The sequence below is a fragment of the Podarcis melisellensis genome, assembly GCF_964234715.1.
Source record: "Podarcis melisellensis genome assembly, chromosome: 3".
Classification (NCBI taxonomy): domain Eukaryota; kingdom Metazoa; phylum Chordata; class Lepidosauria; order Squamata; family Lacertidae; genus Podarcis; species Podarcis melisellensis.
In genome coordinates this window covers 43,488,238-43,514,783 of record NC_138530.1, presented here as the reverse complement: position 1 = coordinate 43,514,783, position 26,546 = coordinate 43,488,238, and the positions used below count along the sequence as shown (strand labels likewise).

At 41.6% G+C, this 26,546-nt stretch overlaps 2 protein-coding genes across 13 annotated transcripts in view; one reads left to right on the top strand and one right to left on the bottom strand.

The window, feature by feature from the left end:
• Window positions 1–18,949, bottom strand: part of CEP170 (centrosomal protein 170) — a 73,498-nt gene extending 54,549 nt beyond the window's left edge. For 3 of the 11 annotated variants that reach the window (XM_081905782.1, XM_081905790.1, XM_081905791.1), the window contains exons 1-2: window positions 18,210–18,406; window positions 2,291–2,435 (exon numbers count right to left, since the gene is read on the bottom strand). In XM_081905782.1, the coding sequence (XP_081761908.1) occupies window positions 2,291–2,395 (105 nt within the window). In that variant the 5' untranslated portion in view covers window positions 2,396–2,435; window positions 18,210–18,406. Of the gene's footprint in view, window positions 1–2,290; window positions 2,436–17,731; window positions 17,838–18,209; window positions 18,407–18,808 lie in introns of those variants that run through there. The other 8 variants (XM_081905787.1, XM_081905783.1, XM_081905792.1 and 5 more) reach the window with 4 other exon arrangements.
• SDCCAG8 (SHH signaling and ciliogenesis regulator SDCCAG8) overlaps window positions 17,814–26,546 on the top strand; it is an 88,315-nt gene continuing 79,582 nt past the window's right edge. The window contains exons 1-5 of one of the 2 annotated variants that reach the window (XM_081905817.1): window positions 17,814–17,833; window positions 23,081–23,227; window positions 23,306–23,391; window positions 24,398–24,511; window positions 25,850–25,972. In XM_081905817.1, coding sequence (XP_081761943.1) covers window positions 23,140–23,227; window positions 23,306–23,391; window positions 24,398–24,511; window positions 25,850–25,972 — 411 coding nt within the window. In that variant the 5' untranslated portion in view covers window positions 17,814–17,833; window positions 23,081–23,139. Of the gene's footprint in view, window positions 17,834–19,031; window positions 19,459–23,080; window positions 23,228–23,305; window positions 23,392–24,397; window positions 24,512–25,849; window positions 25,973–26,546 lie in introns of those variants that run through there. The other variant, XM_081905816.1, reaches the window with a different exon arrangement.

Genomic DNA, 26,546 nt, shown 5'->3' with positions numbered 1-26,546 from the left:
CCTGTCCTCCCCAGCCGAAGCCGGGCTCAGAGTGGCTAACAACAGTAAAAATAACACAGTTTACATAAAATCACAATCAATTAATTGAAATACATTCTAAAATCAATTCATTCTAAAATCAATTCAGAGTCAAATTAATGGCAACCACTGGGCTAGAGTTCTATGAGGATTACAGAAGGAGGGGGTCAGACTGTGCCTTCGCCAAAGGCCTAATGGAACAGCTCTGTCTTGCAGGCCCTGCATAAAGATGTCAAGTCCCGCAGGGCCCTAGTCTCTTGTGACAGAGCGTTCCACCAGATCGGGGCCATGGCTGAAAAACACCTGGCTCTGGTTGAGGCCAGCCTCACCTTCCTGTGGCCTGGGACCTCCAAGATGTTTTTATTTGAAGACCGTAAGGTCCTCTGTGGGACATATCAGGAGAGGCGGTCCCGTAGGTACGAGGGTCTATTAGTGATTCAATAATTTAGAGAACTTAGAAAACAGGATTCTTACTTTATAATTCTAAGACTGTAAGTGCCTACCTGAAAAGATGTGTTTAACTGGCAACAGCACAAATCTGCTTGAGTCAAATCTAGTCACCTATAGATCACACAGATTGATTGCTGCGAGTTACTCAGACTATACTGCGCTACACTGATGGTGGCTGCGTGTACTCACTGAGTGCAGTACTACTAGACTTCCCAGTAGCCTACACAGCTGCCTAGCCTAATTTTAACATTCCAGCAGAGACTGGTCACTTAAGATTTTTACAGCTATTTATCCATATTAATAATTTATATTTCTTTGTTGAAGACACTCAGATGTAGGTAAATGCTTGCAATGGAACACTGCTTTTGATGCCTTACTTAGATGGTGATGCATAATTATAAAAGCTACAAAGATGCTTTTAGTCCAGAGGTGATTTTAATACAGAGTATGTTCTACTTTAAACTTTTAAGTGGTAGCCAACTTTACTTCACAAAACATGTGAACTAAGATGTAAAAAGATTCAGTTTTGAAGTCATGGAAAAATGCTATTTTCCTATACTTCCCTCAAAAAATTTTTTTTGGGGGGAAACATTTAAATAGTACTAGGAACATGAAGGGTGGGAGCCAGGGTAGTTGCTCCATGAATTGAAGAGTTGCACTTCCGGAACTACCATTAGCCTAGATCTCCTTGCAAAGCTTCCGGACGACAAGTTATTCCAATAATCCAATCAAACATTGAAGCCATGTCTATAGCACTACTAATTTGTTTTGAAATTTGGAACAAACAGATCTGCAGCAGTGTGTACTGGATATACAGTGGTACCTCGAGTTACAAATGCCTCAGGTTACAAACGCTTCAGGTTACTCCACTAACCTGGAAAAGTTACCTCCGAGTTGAGAACTTTGCCCCAGGATGAGAACAGAAATCGTGTGCCAGTGGCACAGCAGCAGCAAGAGGCCCCATTAGCGAAAGCACACCTCTAGTTAAGAACAGTTTCAGGTTAAGACCTCTGGAACGAATTAAGTTCGTAACTAGAGGTACCACTGTATAACAAAGAGCATTGCTGCATTTTACAGACAAACAGATGTGTAGCCTACAGTCTCTAGTTCAGGCATAGGCAAACTCGGCCCTCCAGATGTTTTGGGACTACAACTCCCACCATCCTTAGCCATCAGGACCAGTGGTCAGGGAGGATGGGAGTTGTAGTCCCAAAACTTCTGGAGGGCCGAGTTTGCCAATGCCTGATCTAGTTCAAAGGCTTTGAAAAGGTTTCTGTTCGACAAATGCTTAAGATACAATATATCTGCTAGTCTCCATATTGCTACAAAATTAATATATGTACTGTTCTGGAACTTGCTACTGTGTTAACAAAATTACTTTTTAGAGCAAAGTGTTTCATTATTTTAAAAAAGTGTTTTCAGATTTCATTTTTTTCTATTTCAGAACTTGAGGAAATTAAAAAATGGGGGAAAGGGCTTAATCCTGATTTTTTCTAGACCTTCACATTTCTATGAGCCTCAAACTTTAATCAGGAATTAATTCACAACTATAATGTAACTCAATAATTCTCATATCTGAAGGCTAACTCTGTAGACAGAAAGAGAGGTTATGTTCTCACTTCATGATCAGATTGGTCCATAGGTCTACATGTTTATTACTCAGCCACATGTCAGACTCATGCCGTGTGCATTTATTAGAGGTTAAGACTGGAGCAGCAAAACACTTAACATTTCAAAATATAATCCTCAAAAAGAAATATGTATCAAGGGTATAAAATCCCAACTTCCAGCATTTCACAGTTGGGAGAACTGACACAATTACCTGTAACATCAGCTCACAGTCATCTCTTCCCACAAAAATCATCTCTCGTGGCAGCCTATGACGGGTGCCTCCACTGCTCACCAAAAACCAAGATGTTAAGCTCATTTTCTGCTTAGCTGATAAATCCTCACAAGGCTACGTCATCCTGCAATAAGAAACAGATAAAGAGAGAAATATTTTATAGTTATTTTTATCTTCAGTTCTTGTTCCTAATAGGGTTTCTATATTTTCCAACACAGAGAAGCTGGACAACACAACTAACACATGATTTTCAGATTTGTATCAGCTATACGGATTGCTTCACAAACTACCTTTTCATACACAGATGCAAGGAAATAAACATGCACACCATCATACGTGAAGGACACCCATCTATTTTCCCATGTATCACACATTGGGAGTCTGCTGCTATCAATCACAGCTGCCCAATACATGTACATAAATATGGTACATGAAAAATGTACACATTCCCCCCCCCCCCACACCATTGCACTGTGACTAGAGCAGTGTTTCCCAACCTTTTTTGGGCAAAGGCACACTTGTTTCATGAAAAAAATCTCGAGGCACACCACCATTACAGCCCCGTGACGTCAGCGCGCAGCGTCACGCCGGGAGGGACGCACGAAAGTGTAAGTTTCAATTTTTCCCCCTCCCCCTTGCCTTCCTTCTGTGCCAACCGCCAAAAAGCCAAGACTTTAGGGCAGCAGGTCGACACGGAAGAAGCTCCTACCTAAGGACAGGTGCGACGGCCGTGTCCTCTTCTGCCACACTTGGCAGCCCTGCCTTACGGTCGTGACTCCCACCCTGATTTCTCCCCGCAGGTCGAGCGGCACAGGCAGCCCAATGTGTCCAGCCCAGACACAAGCCCCGCTTCCCCACTCTAGATCCTGAATGCGACCAAGTGCTCTGGACTCCCGAGCAGGGTGGGAAAGAGGACTCGCATCTGGTAGCCTCCGGGCTCCTCGCCTGCTCGAGGGATGGCATTGCAGGCAAGCTGCCGGCCGTCGCCATCGCCGCCCCCTCATGCGAGTGGACCTGCCCGGAGTGGTGGGCCAGGGGAGGCTCGCTCTCTGTGGGGATGTGGCCCGCACGCGCAGCCCCGCTTCCTCCTGCCCAGGGCTGAGCTCCTTACCCGCGACCTCGGTCTCGCGCACGCGGATCCCACTTATTCCGAAGCTCGCGCCACTAGCCGGGGCTCTCACACCATGCCAGGGCGAGGCGGCGCGGCCCACTGACGTCATCGCGGCTCGCCGCCGCCCTCGACTTCCCTGTTCCCTCCCCTCTCTTGGGTCGCCGTGGTTACCGAGGACTGCAAGCTGCTTGGGCGAGCGTGGGGCATTAAGTGGGAGAAGGAAAATTAAAATTAAAACTCGCCTGAAGGCCGCCTCTCCGGATATCTTTCGAATTTTTTAATTTTTCCCGCGGCACACCAGGCAACGTCTCGCGGCACACTAGTGTGCCGCGGAACACCGGTTGGGAAACACTGGACTAGAGATGGGAGGGCCTGGGGGGGGGCAGAAAAATTGGGGGGAGGGGACCAGAAACCTGGGTTTCCCCCTCCCAATTTTTCTGTCCCCCCCCCCCAGACCTTCCCATCTCTAATTGTGAACATCATAGCTAGATCATAGCTTAAATTTCTTATTGTTGTGTGGGTGTAGGTGGCATGCATAAACATGAGACAGTTTCTCCTTATAGATTTTTTCAATTTATAGGGATGAATGAAAGAAATTCAGTAGCTTTACAAGGCTGTAAAAAAATTGATCACCGGTTTTCAGTAAGCAGAGGATGTTTTAACAACATATGGCAAAATTTATTTCAAGTAATGATTTCTGCTTCAAGACTTCTCATGCTCTTGAGGATACAATTAAAATGCTACCACTCACACACGAGAGATGTATCAGTACACTTGGGATAGTCCCAAGGTTTTCCAAAACTCCAAAAATCTTTAGGGGGAAAAACCTAAGGAAGGAAACCCAAAAATAGCTCCGTACAAACTCAATGTCATAGAATGCTTACTGACGAGAGAAAATTTTGGAATGCTGCCTTACTTGAGAAATTGACTAACAATGTTGTGACTACCAAAGGCAAAGCCAAGCCAAGTCAGAAAAAGATTATGGTACCCCTTTATTTTGTACACTATGAGTTCTGGTAGGGGAAATGGAACAAAGTGGCTAGAGAGGGAGGGAACACACATATGGATTTCAAGAGTTTAGAACTGCTTTTAAAATTTCCAGTGAAGTTTATTTAAAAAAGAGAGAGTGAAGACTGATCTCTCTAATTATCAAGGTAGGTCATTTACAAATTGATGCAGAGACGGAAGAGTGCTACCGTAGACATCAATGAGAAAATTCAATGTTTTTATATAGGTAGGATTGGGTACAAGTTCATCTACCCCACGGTATCCACCAAAATCATATACAAATCATTGAAACAGGCCCATGAGAACCGATCAGGCTCAGTCAGCATGCAATGCTGAGTTTTGGATGGGGTAGGGAGGAAAGTGAGTATAGTAGGGATGAAATGGAATGAAATGACATTAACCCTGAACAGAAGTGTGCCACATGCTACACTGTTGCTACAGGGGCCCATGTGTTTTGCTTACTACCTAGCCTGATTTTGGGACTGCTCAAAATCTTGCTCACTACTGTATGGCATTTTGGTTGACCTAATAAAGGTATTCTCCTACTGTGGATTTTGAAACAAATATTGTGCTGTGACTTAAAATAGAGCAGAATCTAAAAGATCTGGAAGAACACAAACAAACAAGCAGACTATACTTTTAGCAATTGGCAAGATTTAAAAAATACTGATAAAAATACAACTAGCAGTGAAACATATTAAATTTAAAAATGTAAATCCAAATATCATTATACATTGACATTGAACAGGAAGGTTTTTAAAAATAAATAAACAAACAAACAGAAACAACTAGGTCAGGACTGATTAATCAGAGCACTGAAGCAACTGTTGATGAACAGAATAAATTAAAACACCTGAGAAGGGTTTGTATATTTTTTGTTCCTGGCAGTCATAGTAGCTTTAGGTAGCACTTGCAGAGATAAAAGGCTGACAGCAGACTTTAACTTTACTGCTACACCTAGCAATAAGCAAACTGGCAGAATAGTGACAGATTTGCAACCCAGATACATATTTTAAATGTCTTCTTAGAACTCTTACCAACCTACTGTATAAAAGCTGGTTGAATGAGAAACCAAGAACACAATCCTGTGCATATTTACGATTAAGTAGGTCACAGTGGTACTTGTGGTCCAATCCACACTGGTTCAGTAAGACTGAACCATAGAACAGGTGAGGAATCTCTGGATCTGGGGCTGAATGCGGTTGTCTATCAGGCACTTGAACCCTCCCCAGACCACACCTACGTTCCCCTAGGACACACTCCTCCCAGGTACTATGCCTTGTAGTTATTTTGCCTGGCTGGAATGTGTCCTGAAACTGTGCTCATTCTTCTAGCACATGCTTCTAGAACACTTGGATAGGCATGTGTGTGTGCACTGTTTGGGCATGGGTGCAGGAGTGCTGGATTGGCTCCACTACCATGCATGTAGAGCACCAACTTCCTCACCCAGCAGCAACCCCACTGTTGGCAAGCCAGGTTTGTTATATACAAAACCCTGTGACTGAAATGTAGTCTATTGTACAAAGGTACCGTAAGTGTCATATCCATTGTTCTGTCCACTTTTTTTTGTCCTTGAGCGGAAAAGGTTTTCCCAGTTCTGCCAAGTAGGTTTTAATAGAAGAGTCAAGTCCATTACCGATTATCAAGTGCAAACATACATTGCAAGGAAAATACTAGATGGACCACTGTTGTCACTCTGCAGAAAATTGAAAATTCCTAAAAGAGCTGTATTTGGTTCCCTGATAGAAACGCTAACATAAAAATCAAGGTGAAATCACACTGAATTTAAATACCTAACTTCAATGCATGCACACTTTTAATGGAATGTACTAACCTAATAAAAAAGTGTTATATTCTGGCATGTACTGCAGTTTTCATTTGAAGGGAGTTGCACTGTTTTTACAGCTTTGGGAATTACATTCTTTAGCTGCTTTGTACATAAATTATTCTATTCAAAAGTGTGTCAAACAGATGATGCAACAGCTGCAAAGCTACCAATATAATCCACATAATTAAGAACTTTACCTCCACATTCTGTGGGTGTAACCCAGTTTGGAAAGAACAGTTTCTCTGCCTGCCAATATTTGAGCTAAAATATTATCAATGAAATTATTAAAATATGAAAACACTGCCACAGAATATGCCCTTGGTTGTGGCTGGGGGTTAGAAACAGCAATTACCCCACTCCCAACACAAATACACATGATCAAAAGTCCACAAGCCTTGAAGACAGATGACTTAGTGTCAAGCAGCTGCTCCTATTACTTTAGAGCATTTGGTCCAGCAGAAGCAACATTTAGGACCCTCACCAAAGATCGAGTTCTACCTAGCATTGAAATGAAAATCTGAACCTCGGTCTCCATAATCCAGCACTCTATGCATTATAGGCAATGGCCCGAGTCACTGATGATCGCTTATGCTCTTGTCTGGAGATACCTACAGTTACAGTCAGGAGAGTACCTTTGCTCATGACTGCAGCAAAGCTAGCAAGCAAGCTGTCTTCACTCCTGCCCTAGGTAACAAATGGCAGAAGACAGCTTGTCTCTAGCCCTACAGCAGTCAGGGGCAAACATAAAAGCATGGCAATATCTAAATAAAAATAGGTAAACTGTTACCCACAGAGTATTCTGGGTATACTTGACTGCTTCTAATAATGACCCATAAACTGACTACCCTTCAGTTTGACTGGTGTGCAGCCCTTGCTGGTAATGACTAGCTTCAACAAAACTTACACAATTGCAGATCTGTTCCAATTTGAATCACATGCCAGTACAACTATCTAGAAAGGCAGGAGGGAGGGAGAAACATGTTTATGAGTTTTTATTATATTAGGCAATATTTAGCTGATGCAAGTACTGAGTAAGAATGCATATTTCTTTTACGAAGTAGTTCAGAAAAAGACTCTTCTCAAGGCAAATTTTAACACTAGCCCATTTCTTGAATTGTAACGCACACCAAGAGCATATGAGAACACACCCGACATCTGTTTTGAAGTATCTGGTTTTTTTCAATTATAGTTGACATCTCCTTTTGTTTACTGCTCTCATGACAAAGACTTCATCATTGACCAATTATTTAAATGTATCCCATTTCATCTCTTAAGACCAACTCAAAGCCTATTGCATTCTCAGCTCTGCCTAAATTATTCAAGACCTGATTTTTTAAAAGCCTTAATTGGTAGATCTGCATCTTGAGATAAATGAAAGTGAACATAAAAGGAAGAGGCACCTAAGACTTAGACCTGATACATGCATACACATTATTTGGGATTTAGGGACCAATAGGCCAAGGGATTGCAGCTAATCCCACTACCCAACCTGGTCAGCTAGTTGCTAATTCATGCACTGCCTTAATTCAGTTCTGTGGTATGCATGTGTGTTACTATTACCAAAACAAGTATACATAGAAAGGGGGAGATAGAAATGGTAAGGATGCATGATCTTGCAAACTCATTATAGCTGCCTAAATTCATCATGCTTCTCTCGGGCCTTGATGTCATTTTTTTGAAATAAAGATCATGCTCAATTTGAAAACTAATTTTAGTTCATGGATAATCTCTGATCACTTCTTCAAAGCAGAATTTGGTACTTGCACAAGCAGATAGGAAACTTAAAATAATACTGTTCATAACTATGTAAATTCTAGTTATGCAACACAGATTTGTTACTTATTACTAGCTTGTTTGCCAAATAATTTATATCTATCTAAATAAAAGAAGTATCAATATTAATCACCAGCAAAATCTCACATACCCTGTTAGTTTGCCATTACGAATATTTTTCACCTTGTAGGCTGATATGAGTTCACAGTATATCCAACTTTCCCCGATTTACCTTACCTGAAATACTTATCTCAATAATACTGAAAACACCTTAGAATGGATATCACTTTCATCAGTAATACATCTGTATTTCCCTGCTCAAGTTCGTAAGGTCAAGATTATGTCTTTAATTCTTTTCATCCACTTATATGCTACTGCATCTAAAGGTAATCAGATTACTGCATGCACGTTGTGCCATGCAATGGCATAATAAGCTTTCTTCCAATTGCCCAAGGTACATTTCCACCTGATCTCTCATTGACAGGACTAGATTATGTTTCTTCTATCAAATTAAACAAATATACAGGGATTTTCATAACTTAATTTCTTTTGCACCAAATGCATGTATCCACTAATATTCCTCAGTACTATAGGAACAGTGTTTTTGAATTTATTTTGAGGTTCTTTTCTTTCATTTCCCTTCCAGTTTATCTGATATGCATTGGCCTCAATCCACCTGACACAGATTTATTTGGGTTTTTTTAATTCCCACACCAAGTACCCTGGACAGTATGGACAATCTATAATTGAAGAATTGAGATGATGCACCAGCCACCCCATAGCACCTACTTCTATACTGCCTTGGTCTGAAGATGTGGCTCTTACATAACCCTTGAAATCCTAACAATTATTCTCCTGAAGTGTCAACCCACTCCTGCTCCACATTAATGCATGAGTGTGTGACTGAAGAATAGAATACGGGCGCTTAAGATACTGCAAACAGCTCTCACAGGGGAGGCAGAACCACGGGAAGATCTGCCAGTCTTATCAAGGCTTCAGATGATTCCAAGCCTTTGTTCAGACACCTTCTCAAGAACAGCCAGCAGGGCCCACTGGGAGCTGCCCAGGGTCCTGATTTACCTTACCTTATCCCAACTATGATTGCTATTATTTACTTCTTTCTCTGAAGGCCCCAAGACCAAGAAGAACAGGATAATCAGGCATCAAAACCCTTCTCACATTGTAGGTGTAGAACCCCAATGCTTAACTGAACCAGACACATCTGATACCCCATGTCATGTTTTCTTGGCTTTGGCCCAGATACAAGCTTCGAGAGCTTGTAATACTCACCCCTCAAGGAAGTGCTGAGCACTGCAGCCCTACTCCCCAATAAATCTACTGTGGGGTTAACTCCTCCACCAGCAGTTTTCTTTTGCAAGCACAGTCTATTTGCCCAAAATGCTTCACCTGGCCAAATATCTGTGAGGCTTGCAAATAATCTGTGACTGTTCAATGTGTGTGTCTAAGATCAAATTCTCAAAGCTCAGAAATCAGTCAAGACATCCCAATTTTGGAGAATATTACTCAGATTTCAAAGCTGATCTAATCTCAAATTTGAACACCTGAATTTTTTTAAAAAAATGTGAGGAAGGTGTTTTACCAAGTGATATATCATTGTATTATAGATGTTGTAGTCTGTTGGGTTGAGCAAAAGATAGCCCTTTTTTTCTATGTTCTGGTCATTGCTTCACCTAAAAGCATGGGATATGATTAATAAATAGGTTTCCTTTATGCCTACCAATAAGCCTTCTAGCTAGTATTCATAATAAACTAATTGAAGAAGGTACTGAAGCTTAAAGGGTCAGACCATTAAGCAGAAGCTTAAGCAACTATTTTACAGTCTGATTTGAGCCAGAGACACAAAACTTTTTTATTGTCCCCCATACAAGACCACCAGAATTAGAAAGGAAGTCCAGACCACAATTACATCAACTCAAAAGCAGAAACTATGTTTATCTGCTGATGACCCCCCCTCCCTTCTTCTTTACAAACAAAAGACTGCTGCCCTCTTTGCCAACATCCCAGAACTTTCCCTAAACAGTGGCTGTTTCTGGAACCAGGATCCTAAATTCTGATATTTATCTGAAAGCATTTCTGACCACATAGGAATGGTGTGTATTTTGGAGGTCCTCAAATATATTAAAAATGATGTGAAACAAAATTAAAAATCAGTCCCACCAGTGATATGAGACAGAAAATTTCTCAAGCTGTTTTTAATATTCTTTTTAATGCTGTAACCCATCCTGGGACCTTAGTGTTTCCCAACCTTGTGCCTCCAGCTGTTTTTGAACTACAACTCCCATCATCCCTGACTAGCAAGATCAGTGGCAAGGGATGATGGGAATTGTAGTCCAAAAACAGCTGGAGGCACAAGGTTGGGAAACACTGCTTAGAGTGAAGGGCAGGTAATAAATAAATAAATCCCAGTACTTTCTTTTCCCATGGAAATTTTTCTATTTCACAAGTTCATTAACAGAGAACAGATGCCAACTGCAAATAAGATATTAGACGTCTGACTTTCAAACTTGCAAAGTTTTTAGGTTTGTTTACTAAATATAAGTAAAATGAAACATGCTAAGTGACGCACATAGAACAGTATGCTTAAGAAATAAACCTCTGGTATTTCTGCTGAATTTTAAATGAAGGTAATGTATTTACTTGAATTTAAAATTTGCCTTATAACTACCTTAAAGAAAATATTAATACGACACTAATGAATGAAAGTACAATATGTCCATTTATAAACATAATTTTAAGTTTGCTTTTTTCAAAATATCAAAATAATTGCAAACACAGCAGTGGCACTCACATCATGGTTTTCCTTATATCTACTCTTTAAATGGTTAATTTGCAGGATGCCATAACACTATTTTCTAGTATTTAACCAAATGATACCATTCCGGTTGCAAAATAGCCACCAACAATGAAGAATACATTTAACAGAAGGCATTATCTGTGCCTCAAGTTCTCTCTTCAAACTGTATAATCAATTTTTTGGCTAATACAAAAAAAATCAGAAATATTTTTACAAATATATTTGCCCAAAGGTATTCTTCCTAGTGGGACGCAGGTGGCGCTGTGGGTCAAAGCCTCAGCGCCTAGGACTTGCCGATCGAAAGGTCGGCGGTTCGAATCCCTGCGGCGGGGTGCGCTCCCGCTGCTCGGTCCCAGCGCCTGCCAACCTAGCAGTTCGAAAGCACCTCCGGGTGCAAGTAGATAAATAAGGACCGCTTACCAGCGGGAAGGTAAATGGCGTTTCCGTGTGCGGCTCTGGCTTGCCAGAGCAGCGATGTCACGCTGGCCACGTGACCCGGAAGTGTCTCCGGACAGCGCTGGCCCCTGGCCTCTTAAGTGAGATGGGCGCACAACCCCAGAGTCTGTCAAGACTGGCCCATACGGGCAGGGGTACCTTTACCTTTTACCTTATTCTTCCTAGTAGGAGACAGTTCCTACTGAAAGACAGTTCCTACACTGAATGAAGTTTTTTTGGCAGCTTGACTATAAGCCTGAATTGATCACACTGCAAATTCAATATATGTAGCAGTTTATTGGAAAGAATGGATAAGGTTATATCGAAAGTTGTTAAGTCGGCAATGAATGGCCCATTAATGTAACACAGCTATAGAAGATGAAAATAATTGAAAGCATGTTGAATGCAATCATAAAACCATCCTAAGAAGGCCATCACCTGTGCACAAGACCTGAATCACAGGTTGTGCAACTGTTATGACAGGGAATATTTATCAACTACTTGATAACTACTGAGGGAGAAATGTAAATGATATATACTCCTAGAAGATAAATAGTGTGACGTGGGTAGTAGTAATAATAATAATAATAATAATAATAATAATAATAATAATAATAATAATTTATTATTTATACCCCGCCCATCTGGCTGAGTCTCCCCAGCCACTCTGGGCGGCTCCCAATCAAGTATTAAAAACAATACAGTGTTAAATATTGAAAACTTCCCTGAACATGGTAGATGAGAACATGAAGGCAACAGCTTTGAAAGAGAATATATTGTGTAATATCAGCATTTTAATGAAAAATAGCTCATTACTGGCTTCCTAAGTGGCAGGTTTCAGGGAGTGGCCTCTTTTTAGGGTCTATTCCTTTGTAATGAGAGCAGGCTAAAGATTGATGGTGTCTTGGTTTGTTTGTTGAGAGATATATAAGCAGCAAAGTTGAAGTAAGTAATCTATTAAGCAGGTAGTACAACCACTCATTATTTGGATTCCCAAAAAGCGACAGTTGTCACACACATATATGGACATGGACACATACACACATGCAGAGGTTTAGCTAATTCTGGCAGTGAATTCTTTCTGCTCAAATTCAAGCTCCAATAAACTTTCTCTGAACCTCTCATTATCCAAAGGGTATGATATTGCAAAGACTGGAAAGAGAAGATATGGTAAAGCTTGGATATATATTTCCAGCTATTACCCTCTTTATTGTGTACAACATATGCAAAACCACAGTAATAAGTACATTCACAGTAAGACAAAATGTGTAACATGAAGAAAATTTGAAATATGGTAAGGGAGAATTCTGTGTTAGGGATCGTTAAGAAAGGGATTGAAAACTACACTGCCAAAATTGTAATAACAAAAAGGTCCCACTTCACAAACAGTGCATTACCCGGAGATTGTTCATTGGTGGGTGTTGCATAAAACTATAGTAAAAAAAGGGAAACCATGATGTGATCACCTGCTCCCTTATATTCCAGGCCGATCACTGAGTCACTGTTGGTGGTCCTCTATGGCTCATGCTCACCAGGAGCTGTGTGCTCAGTGATATGGGACCATTTCTATGGAACTCCCTCCCAGCTAAAATCAGATGAGACACCACTCATTTGAACTTTCAGTCCTTGGTGAAGATTTCAACAGGCACTTTAAGCATTTTTTTCTGATTTCATGCTTAATTTTAATTGATTTTATCTTTATCATATAATCTGTAACATTACTGTACATCACTTAGAGACTTAGGGTGTTAGTATATAAATTGTTGAAATAAAATAAAACAAGTAACTCCAAACCATGGAATTAAGAGCTGCTTGTCTGTTCAGCATTCCCATCTCTGGCTACAGTGATCTCAAAAGGCAAAGCAATGACCACTGTATTCTGTGCCACTGTATTCTGCTCTGGTCAGACCTCACCTGGAGTACTGTGTCCAGTTCTGGGCACCACAGATCAAGAAGGACACTGACAAACTGGAACGTGTCCAGAGGAGGGCAACCAAAATGGTCAAAGGCCTGGAAACGATGCCTTATGAGGAATGGCTAAGGGAGCTGGGTATGTTTAGCCTGGAGAAGAGGAGGTTAAGGGGTGATATGATAGTCATGTTCAAATATATAAAAGGATGTCACATAGAGGAGGGAGAAAGGTTGTTTTCTGCTGCTCCAGAGAAGCGGACACGGAGCAATGGATCCAAACTACAAGAAAGAAGATTCCACCTAAACATTAGGAAGAACTTCCTGACAGTAAGAGCTGTTCAACAGTGGAATTTGCTGCCAAGGAGTGTGGTGGAGTCTCCTTCTTTGGAGGTCTTTAAGCAGAGGCTTGACAACCATATGTCAGGAGTGCTCTGATGGTGTTTCCTGCTTGGCAGGGGGTTGGACTCGATGGCCCTTGTGGTCTCTTCCAACTCTATGATTCTATGACCATTACCATTTGTTTATCACAAATTATGCCTTGCTATAATATCTGGCCGAATAATAATAATAAAACCCTGGAAACAACTGCCTAGGCAGATGTGTTTCAGCAGGAGAAATTCTTCTTCTGAGGCTGTTTTTGACATGCAGATCTGGACTAATTTTGATTTGATTTCTTCAAGCTCTCTAATTTTGTTGGAGTTTTATCAGAGTGCTGGTAACATTTATGAAGAGCTAATATAGCACAGTGATTGCAAGCATGAGCTGTGACCTGGGAAGTCCCGGCTCAAATTTCAGCTCAACTATGAATTCACTGGGTAGGGGTGAGCATAACAGCAAGCCTTCTGGATCAAACCAAAAGACCCATAAACTGCAGTATCATGTTTTCCACAGAGGCCAAGCAGATGCTCCATGAAATACAGAAGAAATGCATGAAACAACAGCCACTCCCCCATTCTTGTTTCTCAGCATCTGGTATTCAGTGGCAAAATACCTTTGAATATGGAAATCTTAAGAATAACACTCAAAATCAGATTGTACTATACTAATGTCAGTAGTATGTATACTTTACAGGATTGTAGTAAGCAGGGTGGGGGGGGGTTGCTTGTTTTAAAAAGACTTTAATATTTCAATTATTTTCAGTGGGTGGGATTCAACTAATGAGTCCCATCAGCGGAAATCATCCACCTTCCTTGCTCCCTGAAATTGGCTCAAGTGGGATCTTGAGAACTCATGGAACAGCACACGGGGGGTGGGGGTGGGGGGGGGAGGATTGGTCTGTCAGGCAAGCCAAAATGCTTGTCCTGACGGAATGAGAACGTTAGAACAACACTGAATTCCTCCAGTATTTTCTTTTTAAAAAGAGAAGTTTAAAAGGGAATTAGTATTTAATACACATATATATCAAATAATAAACATAAAAGTGAATCATGAATCATAGCTATCTATTAAACACCATGTTAACAGTGAGAGAACCATGTGGGGATCTGACTTCTAAGATTATAAATGACACTATAATTAATGTATTATATTTATAACTGTAGGCTTCTTATAGGACTGAGAGACTAGAAAATCACCAGTGTCCAGGGTCCAAGAGACACCATCCTGTATCTTACTAAAACTACTGTTTGGGGATGATAATGGGCTAGATGAGGACCAATAAAGTGAAGCTGGATGCAAACAAGGCAGAGGTTCTGTTGGTGAGGTGCTGACAAGTTCCTCTGATTGGTAGACTGGCTGTTCTAGATGAGAATGCACTCCCCTTGAAACATCTGCATAGTCTGGGAGTATTTCTGGATCCATCTTTGTCACTGGGCGCTCAAGGGGCCAGATGGACCTCCAACAACAATGATTCTTGGACCGTGAAAGTCTTGCCACAGGGATTCATGCCCTAGTAAACTCATGCCTTTTAGTGTCATATATTACACCTATAATCTGTGATCTGCATGCCACCCATTCATTTTTGAGTCACATATAAGGTGCTGTGATTTACTTTTAAAACCCTAAATGGCTTGGAGGACAAATACTTGTCAGAAGAGTTTTGTCTTTCCTGGCATTTGCCAGTCTTGCTATCTGAGGGTGATCTTAGGTTCTGCCAATGGGTAAAGTCTACGGGTGGGTGATTTCCCAGCTGTAGTACCCTGCCTGTGGAATTCCCTGCCTTTGCAAGCCTCTTTTGCTTTCTATGACCCTCCAAGGTTTGAGCAACTGAGTTACTGGCAAACATATTTTCTAACCACCTCACCCCTCTATGACATTAGGAAAGCTTCAACAGAGGCTTCATCATCAACACTGCAAACAAAGATTTGGGTATAGTATAAATTACTAATACACAGTACAGATTCTTAGTTTTAAGTACTTGTTCATTGAAAGGCAAATGTAAGATCTGTCACTCAAAACACATTAATACTCAAGCACTGGGCCTTGATTTGAGCCAATCAGAACCTACTTACAAGTATAAAATGCTATTTACCACAAACGTATATTAAGAATAGTACAGTGGTACCTCGGGTTAAGTACTTAATTCGTTCCGGAGGTCCGTACTTAACCTGAAACTATTCTTAACCTGAAGCACCACTTTAGCTAATGGGGCCTCCTGCAGCTGCCGCGCCGCCGAAGCACGATTTCTGTTCTCATCCTGAAGCAAAGTTCTTAACCTGAAGCACTATTTTTGGGTTAGCGGAGTCTGTAACCTGAAGTGTATGTAACCCGAGGTACCACTGTAATAGTTGTGATAGTCATGAAGGTAGAATTTAAGAAAGGGATACAGATATCAGCCTTTTTAGTGTGGAGCTGCTCTCTAACATTCTCTCAAGACAAAAATGGGAATATGTAAAGTCACACAGGCATTTAAATAAAAGAAGTACAGCAGAGACAATGAGATAAGGTTAATATATAAAGTGGAAAGGAAAGGGAGGAAAGAAAATGACAACATTGTTTGTGCACATTGTAGGAAATTAGGGAGCTCCAGATCTCAAAACAGAACAAGAGCTTCAAAATCATTTAGCTAAAACAAAGATTTATGCTAATTACACTATCTTTACAGACACTCTCTCTAATCAAAAAACAGGAGACTTTATGAACTATGAGACCTTTTAAAGTTCCATGAAGATTAAGTATTCTAAAGTAAGAGACTACTAGTAAGAAAGTGAAGCAGCTGCTATTCTATCAGCACCCATGGTACAAATTATTCAACCACTGTTGAATTTTGTTGCTGGACCACACACACCAATCTGGCCAGAGTGTCCAAAACAACAACCAAGTTGTTTAACAGATGTATATAAATAATCTTATGTTAAATATAATTCATTGCCCTAGAATACCCTTTTGAAGTGCAAAGTAGTACCAGTGTGATACACCAGATCGGCACAATCCTAGTCATAGTTTAGGAACTTGAGTGCATTGCTTCAAATAAATATTTTATTAAGAATATCTTTTGCACTTAATGAATGTGAAAACAACTGAATCCAAGGGATTCCATTTTAGATAACACATTGTCTGGTTGCTCTGAAGTTCTGTTTTGTTTTTATCAGCATATTGCACTTGCTTTGGTTATACACAATATTGTTGGAAGTACTTGCTTAAAATTTGTTTAAAAGCTAACAAGTAGCTCAAACAGCAACTTATTTACAATGCAATGACTGCATGCAAGTATCATATTCTGAATAGTTACAGCCCATTTTTAATGTATTTAACAATTTCCTGATCAGAGACTGAAGCAACATCATGCCTGATCCTGGAGACTAACTAGATTAAGTGAATCATAAATGCACCAGAACACAATTTTGAGCAGAAACACTCCTCTTCCCTTCCCCCATTTCTAGCATCAGGCTCCAAGCAATGAGTGGATGAGATCACAAAAGAAGGCTCATCTGTAGAGCTGTCATATGGTTTTCAGTCCAGTCAGCTTCCTCTTTCACAAAAAACTGAATATTTGAAAACCAGGCTAAGATTTTTATTGCCTTTGTAACCAATCCATTTCACTTCCAAGAAAGCTGCTATGACTACACATATCTCTCGTGCACAAAATGAATGACTTGCAATGATGCCTTCCACAAAAGGCCGTTACTTTCCGGTCTGTGTAGTTTTCGAGAAGCCATATGCATTTCCCTAGGGATCCTTTTCATACACAGAAGACCACAACGGAAACGAATTCACAAAACAATTATCAGAAGGAACATCAGCAGAAGGGAGGGGGGGAGAAAATGTGCATAGAAATGTAAATCCATGCCTCGTTTTAGATAAAGGCTGCTTACAATCAGGCTGAAAAACAGAAGCTTCAAATTATTATTATTATTATTACTAATAATTAGTATTAGTATTAGTATTACTACTACTACTATTGCACACACACGCCTTTTCTATTTATCGGCCAGATGGTTTTTGTCGTTGTTGTCGTTTCCTAAACGAGGGCCCGTAAAACCAATCGGAAGCAAATGGACAGATGAGAATCCACAGTGGAAAGGGAGGGAGGGGGGGAGAGAAAGAAAGAAGGAAACCGATCCCAGAAGAAAAGGCACAAAGCAAAGAAGCTGCACTCACGCCCCTTCTAGACATGTTTTCCACGCAGAAGCGTATGCAAGCTGACGAGAGGAGAAGGGGCTCGAAGCCTCCACCCCACTGGAGAGAGCGCCCGGGGGGAAGGTTTGTTATCTTGGAGGAGGAAGGGGAGGAAAGAGGAAACGGTGGTTTTAGCAGCTCCATCTGTATCCAATCTGGGCCATTGCAACCCCCACCCCTCGCCTCCGTGCAAGAGCCGCAGCCTCCTCTGTGGAGTCCCAGAGGGACAATGCTCAGCGGGCAGGAATAGCAGAAAGCATTGGAAGAAGGGCTCGGAAAAGAGCCAGTGTCACTGAGGGGCAGGCGAGGCACCCGCCTCCCCTGGAGGAGGAGGGCGAGGGCAGCAGGCGGAGCGGGAGGCATACAATGCGCCGCATTTAGGGCTCCATCCCCGGCCGAGGGAAGGGAAGGCGCCGCGGCGCTGGGGCGAAGGGGTCCCCCCGCTCGCAGCATCACTCACCCCGCTTGGGAAAGGCAAAAGCGCTGGCTCACAGGCCCACCATCTTCTCCACAGAGAGGAGGACGCGGAGGGAGGAGGAGGGGAAGGGCGCTCGCGGACTCCCCGCCTCTCAGTGCCGCTCTGGCTGTGTAAGCAACCGCTCGAACGTTATTCCCAGCATATAGCGGCTAACGGCGCGGAACAGGGGGAAGCTATTGCGCAGGCGCCGCCTCAGCTCGCCAGCGCGGGGAGAGAGAGAGAGGAGCGGGGGAGGGGAAATGAAAAGAATGGATTTGCAGCGCCCCAGAACGGAACTACTGCGCATGCGCGCTTCCGAGCGAGCAGGCTCGCACTGCGCAGGCGTCCTGTTCCAGACAATGGGGAGCAGAGGTGATAATAATAATAATAATAATAATCCTCTCCATTGGGAAATAGAAATGTAGAGTTTGGAGGATACGTTAATGAGACGAGAAACATCATATTTTGTCCCATGCGATCGCTGCACACGCCTTGCTTCTGCGGTGGGCGTGAGCGAAGAGTAAAAAACGCGCCCAAGCGCGCTGTTGGGTTGAGGGGGGAGGAAGTATTGTGCGCACGACCTCAAACGAGGATGAACGCACCTATTGTGGTACCGCTGGCAGCCGCAGACGTATTGTTCTACGTTGTTGTGGTGCGAAACAACTACAACTCCCAGAAGCAACTGCGGCGAAGCCTTGTGGGCGTAACGCCATAGTAATGGCGCGTTGCATGCCGGGCAGGGGGGCCTGGAACGCTTTCTGCTTTAACGCCGCGCGAGGCGGCGGGGCTTCCCGTCTGCCTCAGGGGGAGATGTCGTTGCCGCCTGTCGCCAGCTTCGTGGCCGGCCTGGGTAGCGCCTCCTCGCCCTCCTCCTCCGTCACCAAGCGGGTCCTAGAAAAAGACCGTTGCTTGGTTGTCTAGCAACGAGCTTCCTCGTGAGAGGCGTCGGAAGCGCGCCGCTCCCCATCCTGGGAGTTGTAGTCCCTCCGCGTTCAGCATTCCCATACTATTGAGCGGTAGTAGGAGCAAGGCTGGACTACAGCGACCGAGAGCCACCGGGGAAAGCCTAGAAAAAAGGTTTACTGCACACGCCTCCCAATGCAGGAGTCTGTCGGGGCCACGGAAAGAGCGGCGGCGTGTAGCCCCAGACCCGACTGGGGAAGCACGCCGAGTTACTCTGCCTCCATGAGGGAGGCTGGAGGGGAGTCGGGCTTGGCGGAGTCTCTGGAGCGGTGTCAGCAAAGCCTGCACGGTGAGAGAACAAGAAGCGGGAAGGCAGGTTTGGCTCGCGGGTCCTTCTTTCAGACCCCTACCCCCCAATGAACTCCTGTCGCCCCCCTCAGTGCTGCTCAGCACCCACAGATCCGCCTTGCAGCGCTTCAGGGATGCGTCTCTAGAAATGTGCACCAAGCCAAGCCCGTGGTGGTCCTCTGTAGGGCAGATTTCTGCAGGCGTGGTGGGGTGTGCCTCTTTCCACTTCACGCAGAACTATGTGCATCAGGCTGAAAAGTAGCGGATTCTCCAAAACTGCAACTGCCAGCTGTCGGGTATCTGGTCTGCCTTGGGTTCACTGGTGCATTTTGTTTTGTTTTTAATCGAGGTGACACCTCTTCCCACTCTGTATACCCCATATCCTGACCCCTATGCCCTTATGTTAGACTCTCCCATGTCCTGGAGGCTCCTTAAAGGCTCTTCAGGGTCTCCCTTCTGATAAATGCCTTTTTATTGAGGAAGATGATTGAGCTGGTGGTTGCTGTGCAAGTTGCACCCACTCATCAATGAAACTGATTTTCTTAATCCTTTTTTGGCCTGGCTTTGACACTGAAAGTTCAGTAGGAGGTGTGTGACCTGCTGATTCTCCTGAACCTCTGTCCTGCTTTTGATACCACTGTCAATGGTGGCCTATATAGGCTGACCAGATTGGGAATTGGGAGGCAACAAGTGGTGGTGGTTCCCTTCAGAAGTTTTGCTCCTGCTTGGATGATTTCAGTAGATGGACTGCAAGTGGGAGGCAACTGCTTGACTTCATTATATTAATGTTGCCCCCCCTCCCTGCCCCCCACACTATTTAACATCTAAATTCAACCACTGAATGCGGTCATCTGTACCATCTGTACGGTATGACATCATCTCTGTTTGTTCTCTTTATCACACCCAAGTGATGCACGGTGAGTATTGAATGTTTGGAACCAAAAGTCAACCAGGAAGATGGTGTTCAAGCTGTTTGGATAGTGTTGCACTTCCTCTAAAAGAGTGGTCCCAAACTGTTTTCCCCACGGACCACTTGAAAAATTGCTGAAGGTTTTCCCCTGCATGTTATGGCAGTTGTAATGTCCTATGTTAGATACAGTAGGATTTTGAACTGTATTGTTGTATGCTACACCAATTTATGAGCAGTATGAGATTCCAGGGTCCGTGTCTTTATGATATATGGTATATTTATACACATACACAGCGTGAGCCTATGATGCAGGGGTTCAAAGCACCCTAAAAGGGCTTTGCTTCTGTCATAGCTGTGGTTTTAGGTTCAAACAGAAATCAAGAATTGCATTTGAGAACCCTTGCTGTAAAAGAGCAGGTTTACTACTTAGGGTACCAGTAGATCCACTGTTTTAACTGGGGATGCCAATGGCATCTGTGGTACACCAATTTTGCTTGGTGCATCAGCTGTGATCCTTTGTTGTAACCTCTTCACTGAACTATCACAATGCAATTATGCAAAGCTAACTGGAACTGAGTTTGAGGAACATACTGTTCTGATGCTTAAATAGCTGGGCTGGTAACTGGTCCCATTATTTAAAAGTTCATACTATTACCCATAAAACCTTAAATAGCTTGCGGTCTCACTACTTAAAGGGCTGCCTTTTTTGACATGAGCTTGGCTTAATATTTTGTTCATTAGCAAAAACTTCCTGCCATCTAAAGTTAGGTGGGTGATGACTGGCGGGGGGGATATGTGGTGACTTCTTTTTGCAATGCTGTCCCTAGGGAAGCTCACCTAATACTATCTTTGATGTCTGTGATGATTTTTTTTTTTTTAAATCTGTCCAGGCCTTTTGGTATGTTGTAAAGTGTCAGTACTCTCTTTATAGCACTATTGGATTTTATTGCTATTTCTATACTTTAAATGTTTTTATGTGGAATTTTTGTTGTATTTATTGTTCTTAAATTGAATACCCCACCTGGCGTCTTGCACTGATAGGTAGTTTATAAATTAAGTGTTAAAAAGTGTTCAGTGTTCACCCTTTGACCACTTTCACCAAATCTGTTATGCTTCTGGGGTAACCTTTTTTCAAAAGATTTGGAAATGACAGTTCACTCCTTTTGTTTTAGGCAAAAGTTCATCTAATTAAGCTAAAGGAACATGAGGTTGTAAAAAAGTGATAATGCTAACTTAGAACGAGGTACTTGGCAAGGCCGCCTGCTATGTCCACTGCTGTTTGCACTCTTTCTGGAATTCTTAGCTAATCTCATATGAAATAATAACCACATACCTTAGTATCAAGTATGGCAATGAAGAGCTCAAAATTGCACTTTATGCTGATGACAGCAGTGATGAAATTTTCATTCACTGACCTTTGTGAGTGTGTTTAGCACCCTCAGTGAATCCAATTATAAGTAACCCCAACCCCAAAAAAGCACACATTTTCTTATATAAGCAGAAAACAAAGGCCATGCAGAGTAGATACTCAGAAGTACCTAAGACATACCACCAATAAGAAAATAAGTTTCTCTTTTTTGCAAGTGCACAGCACAACTGTTGGAGGCTGCTCCTCAGGTCTGGCACTGCGATTGTTGATTTCCTGTTCCAATTCCCACTTGTTCCTGCAACACTGCTAATGACTTTCCACAGTAGAGGAATCACTGGGGCTTGCAGATGAGATGGATGCAAGTCAGACAGGTGGACAGTAGATTGGCTATATTATGCCAGTTTGGTATTATATAGGCTGGGTAGCTAGCAAGTCAGAGTTAGGGGGGGCTAGCTAACTGTCAGTTGAACTGTGTGATGTTGATGCAGATTTTATGAAGCAGCCAGCCACCCATATTCCTGAGTCCTTTGGAATATTGAGCTGCTGATTTTAAACTAGAGTGGCTCCCTAAGCATAATTTGGCTATTGTTGCAGAGCCACGTAAGATGCATATATGACACTTCACACACATACTAAAAAAGGGGGGGAATACCTTTTAAAAAATAACAAAGATTCATAGTTGCCGCTAGTGCATTAGCAAACATCTTTGTGGACACCTACCTGTGCTGTAATCCTATATCTACTTAGCAGAACTGAGTTGGAATTATTTCTGAGTAGACATTCCTAAAATTTGCATTGCATAAAATTCTGAAGTACGGTACTTTGAATTTTAATCCTCTGCACTCACCAAACTCAGTTGAACTCAGTCTTCCTTCAGCATATAGGCACAAAACTAGATTTTAGCGTTGGAATATTTCTTCCCAACTCTATAGGGTTGCCATATTTCAAAAAGTACAAAGCAGGACACCCCAAACATTGTTGAGCTTTTTCTAGGAAGACCCCCCCAAGGTGGGATTTCTCTGTTTATTTGCTGAAGATCCAGGACATCCCATACTAGTGTAATAAAATACAAAAAATGTAAACCCACTTATTTTCCTAATCATATTATAAGCTATTTAAGCAATATATATATCCTGTATAGTTGTATATTACTATTGGAAATTTGCTCTTTTTATTCTAATATTATTCTCTTCGTTAGTTATTCGTGTTGGTTTCGTCTATGGATGTTGTATTTAAGTATTAACTTTGCAAATTTCCTTAGGGTTCTAATGGTCAGTCTCATTATATATGTTAGAACATCAAGGAATGTCTATATAATTATGATTATAATGCTGCTGTTCACAGACCGCGCTACTAAAAGCTATGCTCAATTGAAGTATGCCTTCGGTGAAAAAGATCTGGCAATGGGAGAAGGTGCTCAGTTATTTTCTAATACAGATCCTAATGAGAGTGAGAATAAAGTTTGGCAGGAGCTACAGCACAACCATGCAGGTTTGAAACTTACATTTTTGGGTTTTGTTTCCATTTACAATGGCATGGTTTATAATGTACCTTGCCGATTTTTTACAGTTAATCAACTTAAAGCTTTATTACGACAACAAGAAGAAAAAGAGACTGAAACATCCCCAACGAGGAGGAGGAGAATGTCACCCACAGTAAGCATTATCCTTTTTTTCTTTTTATGGAAACAAATAATTACATGCCTGATGGCAAAGTATCTATAGAAGCAGCATTTATGCTGTCACACTTGGTGAATCACATAGACGTTCTACAAGGCTTTAATGGGCTAGTTAAATGTGTTTATTAAAGATGTAAACTTTTATATTCATTGCTGTCTAGCTTTACTTCAGCCCCATAAATCTGGCCAAATGTATGCAACATGCACAGAGCCCAGCAGCAGAAAATATGTGGAAAGCAAGTGATCTGTATTCTTATTGCACTATTTGAATAGAACACCCACTAAAGTCTGATGGTGTTTTTAGTTGTTCACGGCAGAGGTGATGGAGTTCTGAGCTGCTCATGAGAGCCTTTTCATGCAGTTAAAGATCTGAGAGCCCATTCTAGCATGTGTGTAGTTTATATATTATATTATATTATATTATATTATATTATATTATATTATATTATATTATTATTTGCTCAGGGGGTAGAGGCTGTTTATAAAATGTCATTTGCAGGCTGTTTAGAAGAATACTTAGACCTAATTTTTGCTCCATTGGAGCAATACTCAGCCTATCAACAGCAAGTAGACCATGTTGTCCCAAAGCCAGAAGTCTCTCAACAAGGATTGCTTCCATCTTGTCTGGATTCACTTGCAACATATTAACCTTTATCTATCACCTGAGAGAAGGAAGCCTGCTTGTATAAAAGTATTAATATCTGAGGAACAAATGAAACTAAAGTCAACAAATGAACGCTAAGTGCTGGCATACTCTCTATTTTAAGAGCTTATCCTAAGAGTAAAGTATTTATGACCTTCTAAGCACTCTTAATGAGCACAGAAGAAAATCTGGCTTTGATTCAATAATCTTACTAGATATCAAATGCAGATAACACTTAATGTAAGTTATTTAATTTTAAAGCATTTGTTCAACATAAACATTGCTGGAGAGGGTCTTGCTTATAAATGCTTACTGTGCCTAACTGATTTATTTCCTGCAGAGAACATCTAATGCTACAGATCAAAATTTGCCTGCCCTTTGTGATCTCGTTTCTATCATTAATGACCAGTCACAATACATTAATCACTTAGAAGCTGAAGTCAAGTTTTGTAAGGTATTGTACATTGTGCTTAACCTACTTAGTACTCGTTCTGTCATGTGGATTACATTGTGTACATTCAGAATTGAAACAAAACATATATCACCACAAGATAGATTATGCCATCTATTTCCTGTTGGTTAGAAGCAGACCTCATCCAAAAGATACAATTTATCTTCAGTCAAACATATCTTAAATAGGAACTAAACACATAGGAAAAAGGACTGTGAGCATTATGTGACAAGATGCTGGTACATTTCTGTTCTTCAGCCTCTTTAGTTGCATCCTTATCATGCTAATTGCATAGCCAATTGCACACTTGCCCCACAGTACACATGTACATGCAACCACATCTTCGTTAGTTGCACACATGCCATATACATGTCTGTCACTATGTTCACATTTAACACTTGCAAACTCTCTGGCCTTCTCCAGATGTGGAGGTTAGGCTACATAAAGCCTGTTTGTTTGTTTGTTTGTTTGTTTGCAGGGTAGTTATATGGCAAGGAGCATTCATCCTGCATTCATCCTGATTTGCTGGTGGGAAAATGATATGTTCATCCCAATTTTTTCAGTGCATTCTCTGTCACTTTCCAAGCCAAAAAAGTGGATCTGTTACGTTTAGGCAACAGAGTGCTTTAATCCACATGAATTATGCAGGCCTAAATCTCTAGTATGAGGTTGAATCCCTGATGCAAAATACTGACAGTCTGGAGGTGGCCAGTGATTCACTGAAGTAGATATGTTTTCTTTGCAGTTTGCGCTTATTACTTCTTGACCTTTTGACTAAGATGAAGTTAGTGTAATTTGCGCTTGTGAGTCTTTGCCTCTTATTCTCCGCTCAGCCCTAAATAAGACATGCTTCTTCAGGTTATATTATGACTTCTAAGGGTTGCTGATTTTGAGCTCTGGATACAGAAGGTTCTGTAAAGCTACCTAAGCACTGCAGAGTAACTTCAGATAATAGAAATATGCCTTTTACAGTTTTAAGGAATGCAAAATATCTATGCCTGGGCTGTTCTTGTTTTTAACTTACTTTTTTATTATGCTGCAGTCAGGTAGTTGAGGATAGTCCTTTATATTCCAGGTAATGCTCTTCTGGTGTAAAAACCTTCCGTCCATGTTGGAATTGGCCTCATAAGTGACTGAAATGTCTGACATTTGATAAACAATGCTCTCCCCAAGCAAAAACATGTTTTTTCACTATGTATTTAATCAGATTTTATGCAAAAGTAGACATTAATCTTTTATGCTACAGTCAAAGGGACCTGAACTGATGTGAGAAGAGCATTTCATTGCTGTGTTTAAAACTCATTACCATCCTTTTTACAATATACATATTTGACTTTATAGGAGGATTTATCTGAACTGAAGTCTCAGATATGTACAGTTGTGCTTGAAAACGAGAAACTCCATGATAAACTGGAAGTAACAGCAGAGCACACTTTGAGAGAACAAACCCTTCTGGATGCCTCAGTAAGTTTTCTGGAATTTATATGTGTCAGTTTATATTGATTATATACAGCTGTACTTCAATAACAAATATTTAAAATATATGGAACTTGAAAATACAAAAAAAGTATAATATTCCATAGCCACACAGCTTATTTTACTATAGTCATACCATGTGTTGCTTTCCGCTCTTGTTACGGACTTTCAGCTTACGAACGCAGCAAACCCGGAAGTGTTTACTTCTGTGTTTGCCGCACACGCATGCACAGAAGCGCTCGATCGCGCCATGCACATGCGTAGAAGAGGCACTCTAGTTGCAGACTTTTCTGGGTGCGAACAGCACCCTGAAACGGATTAAGTCTGCAGCTAGAGGTACCTTTGTGTTTGTCATGTTCTGGAATGCACAGTGTTTTTGTTCTTTTCACATAGAAGTGATATGCACTGAAAATAAAAGTGACTTTTGCTAGCCGTAGGTGAATGCTAAATGAAACCCACCACCCAATCACCCTTAGTTCTTTCTAGCTATACTTTTTCTGACTTAGAAGCAGAAGCACATAATGGCTTCCTTCCGATCATTGCACAAGCTGGACGTAATTTC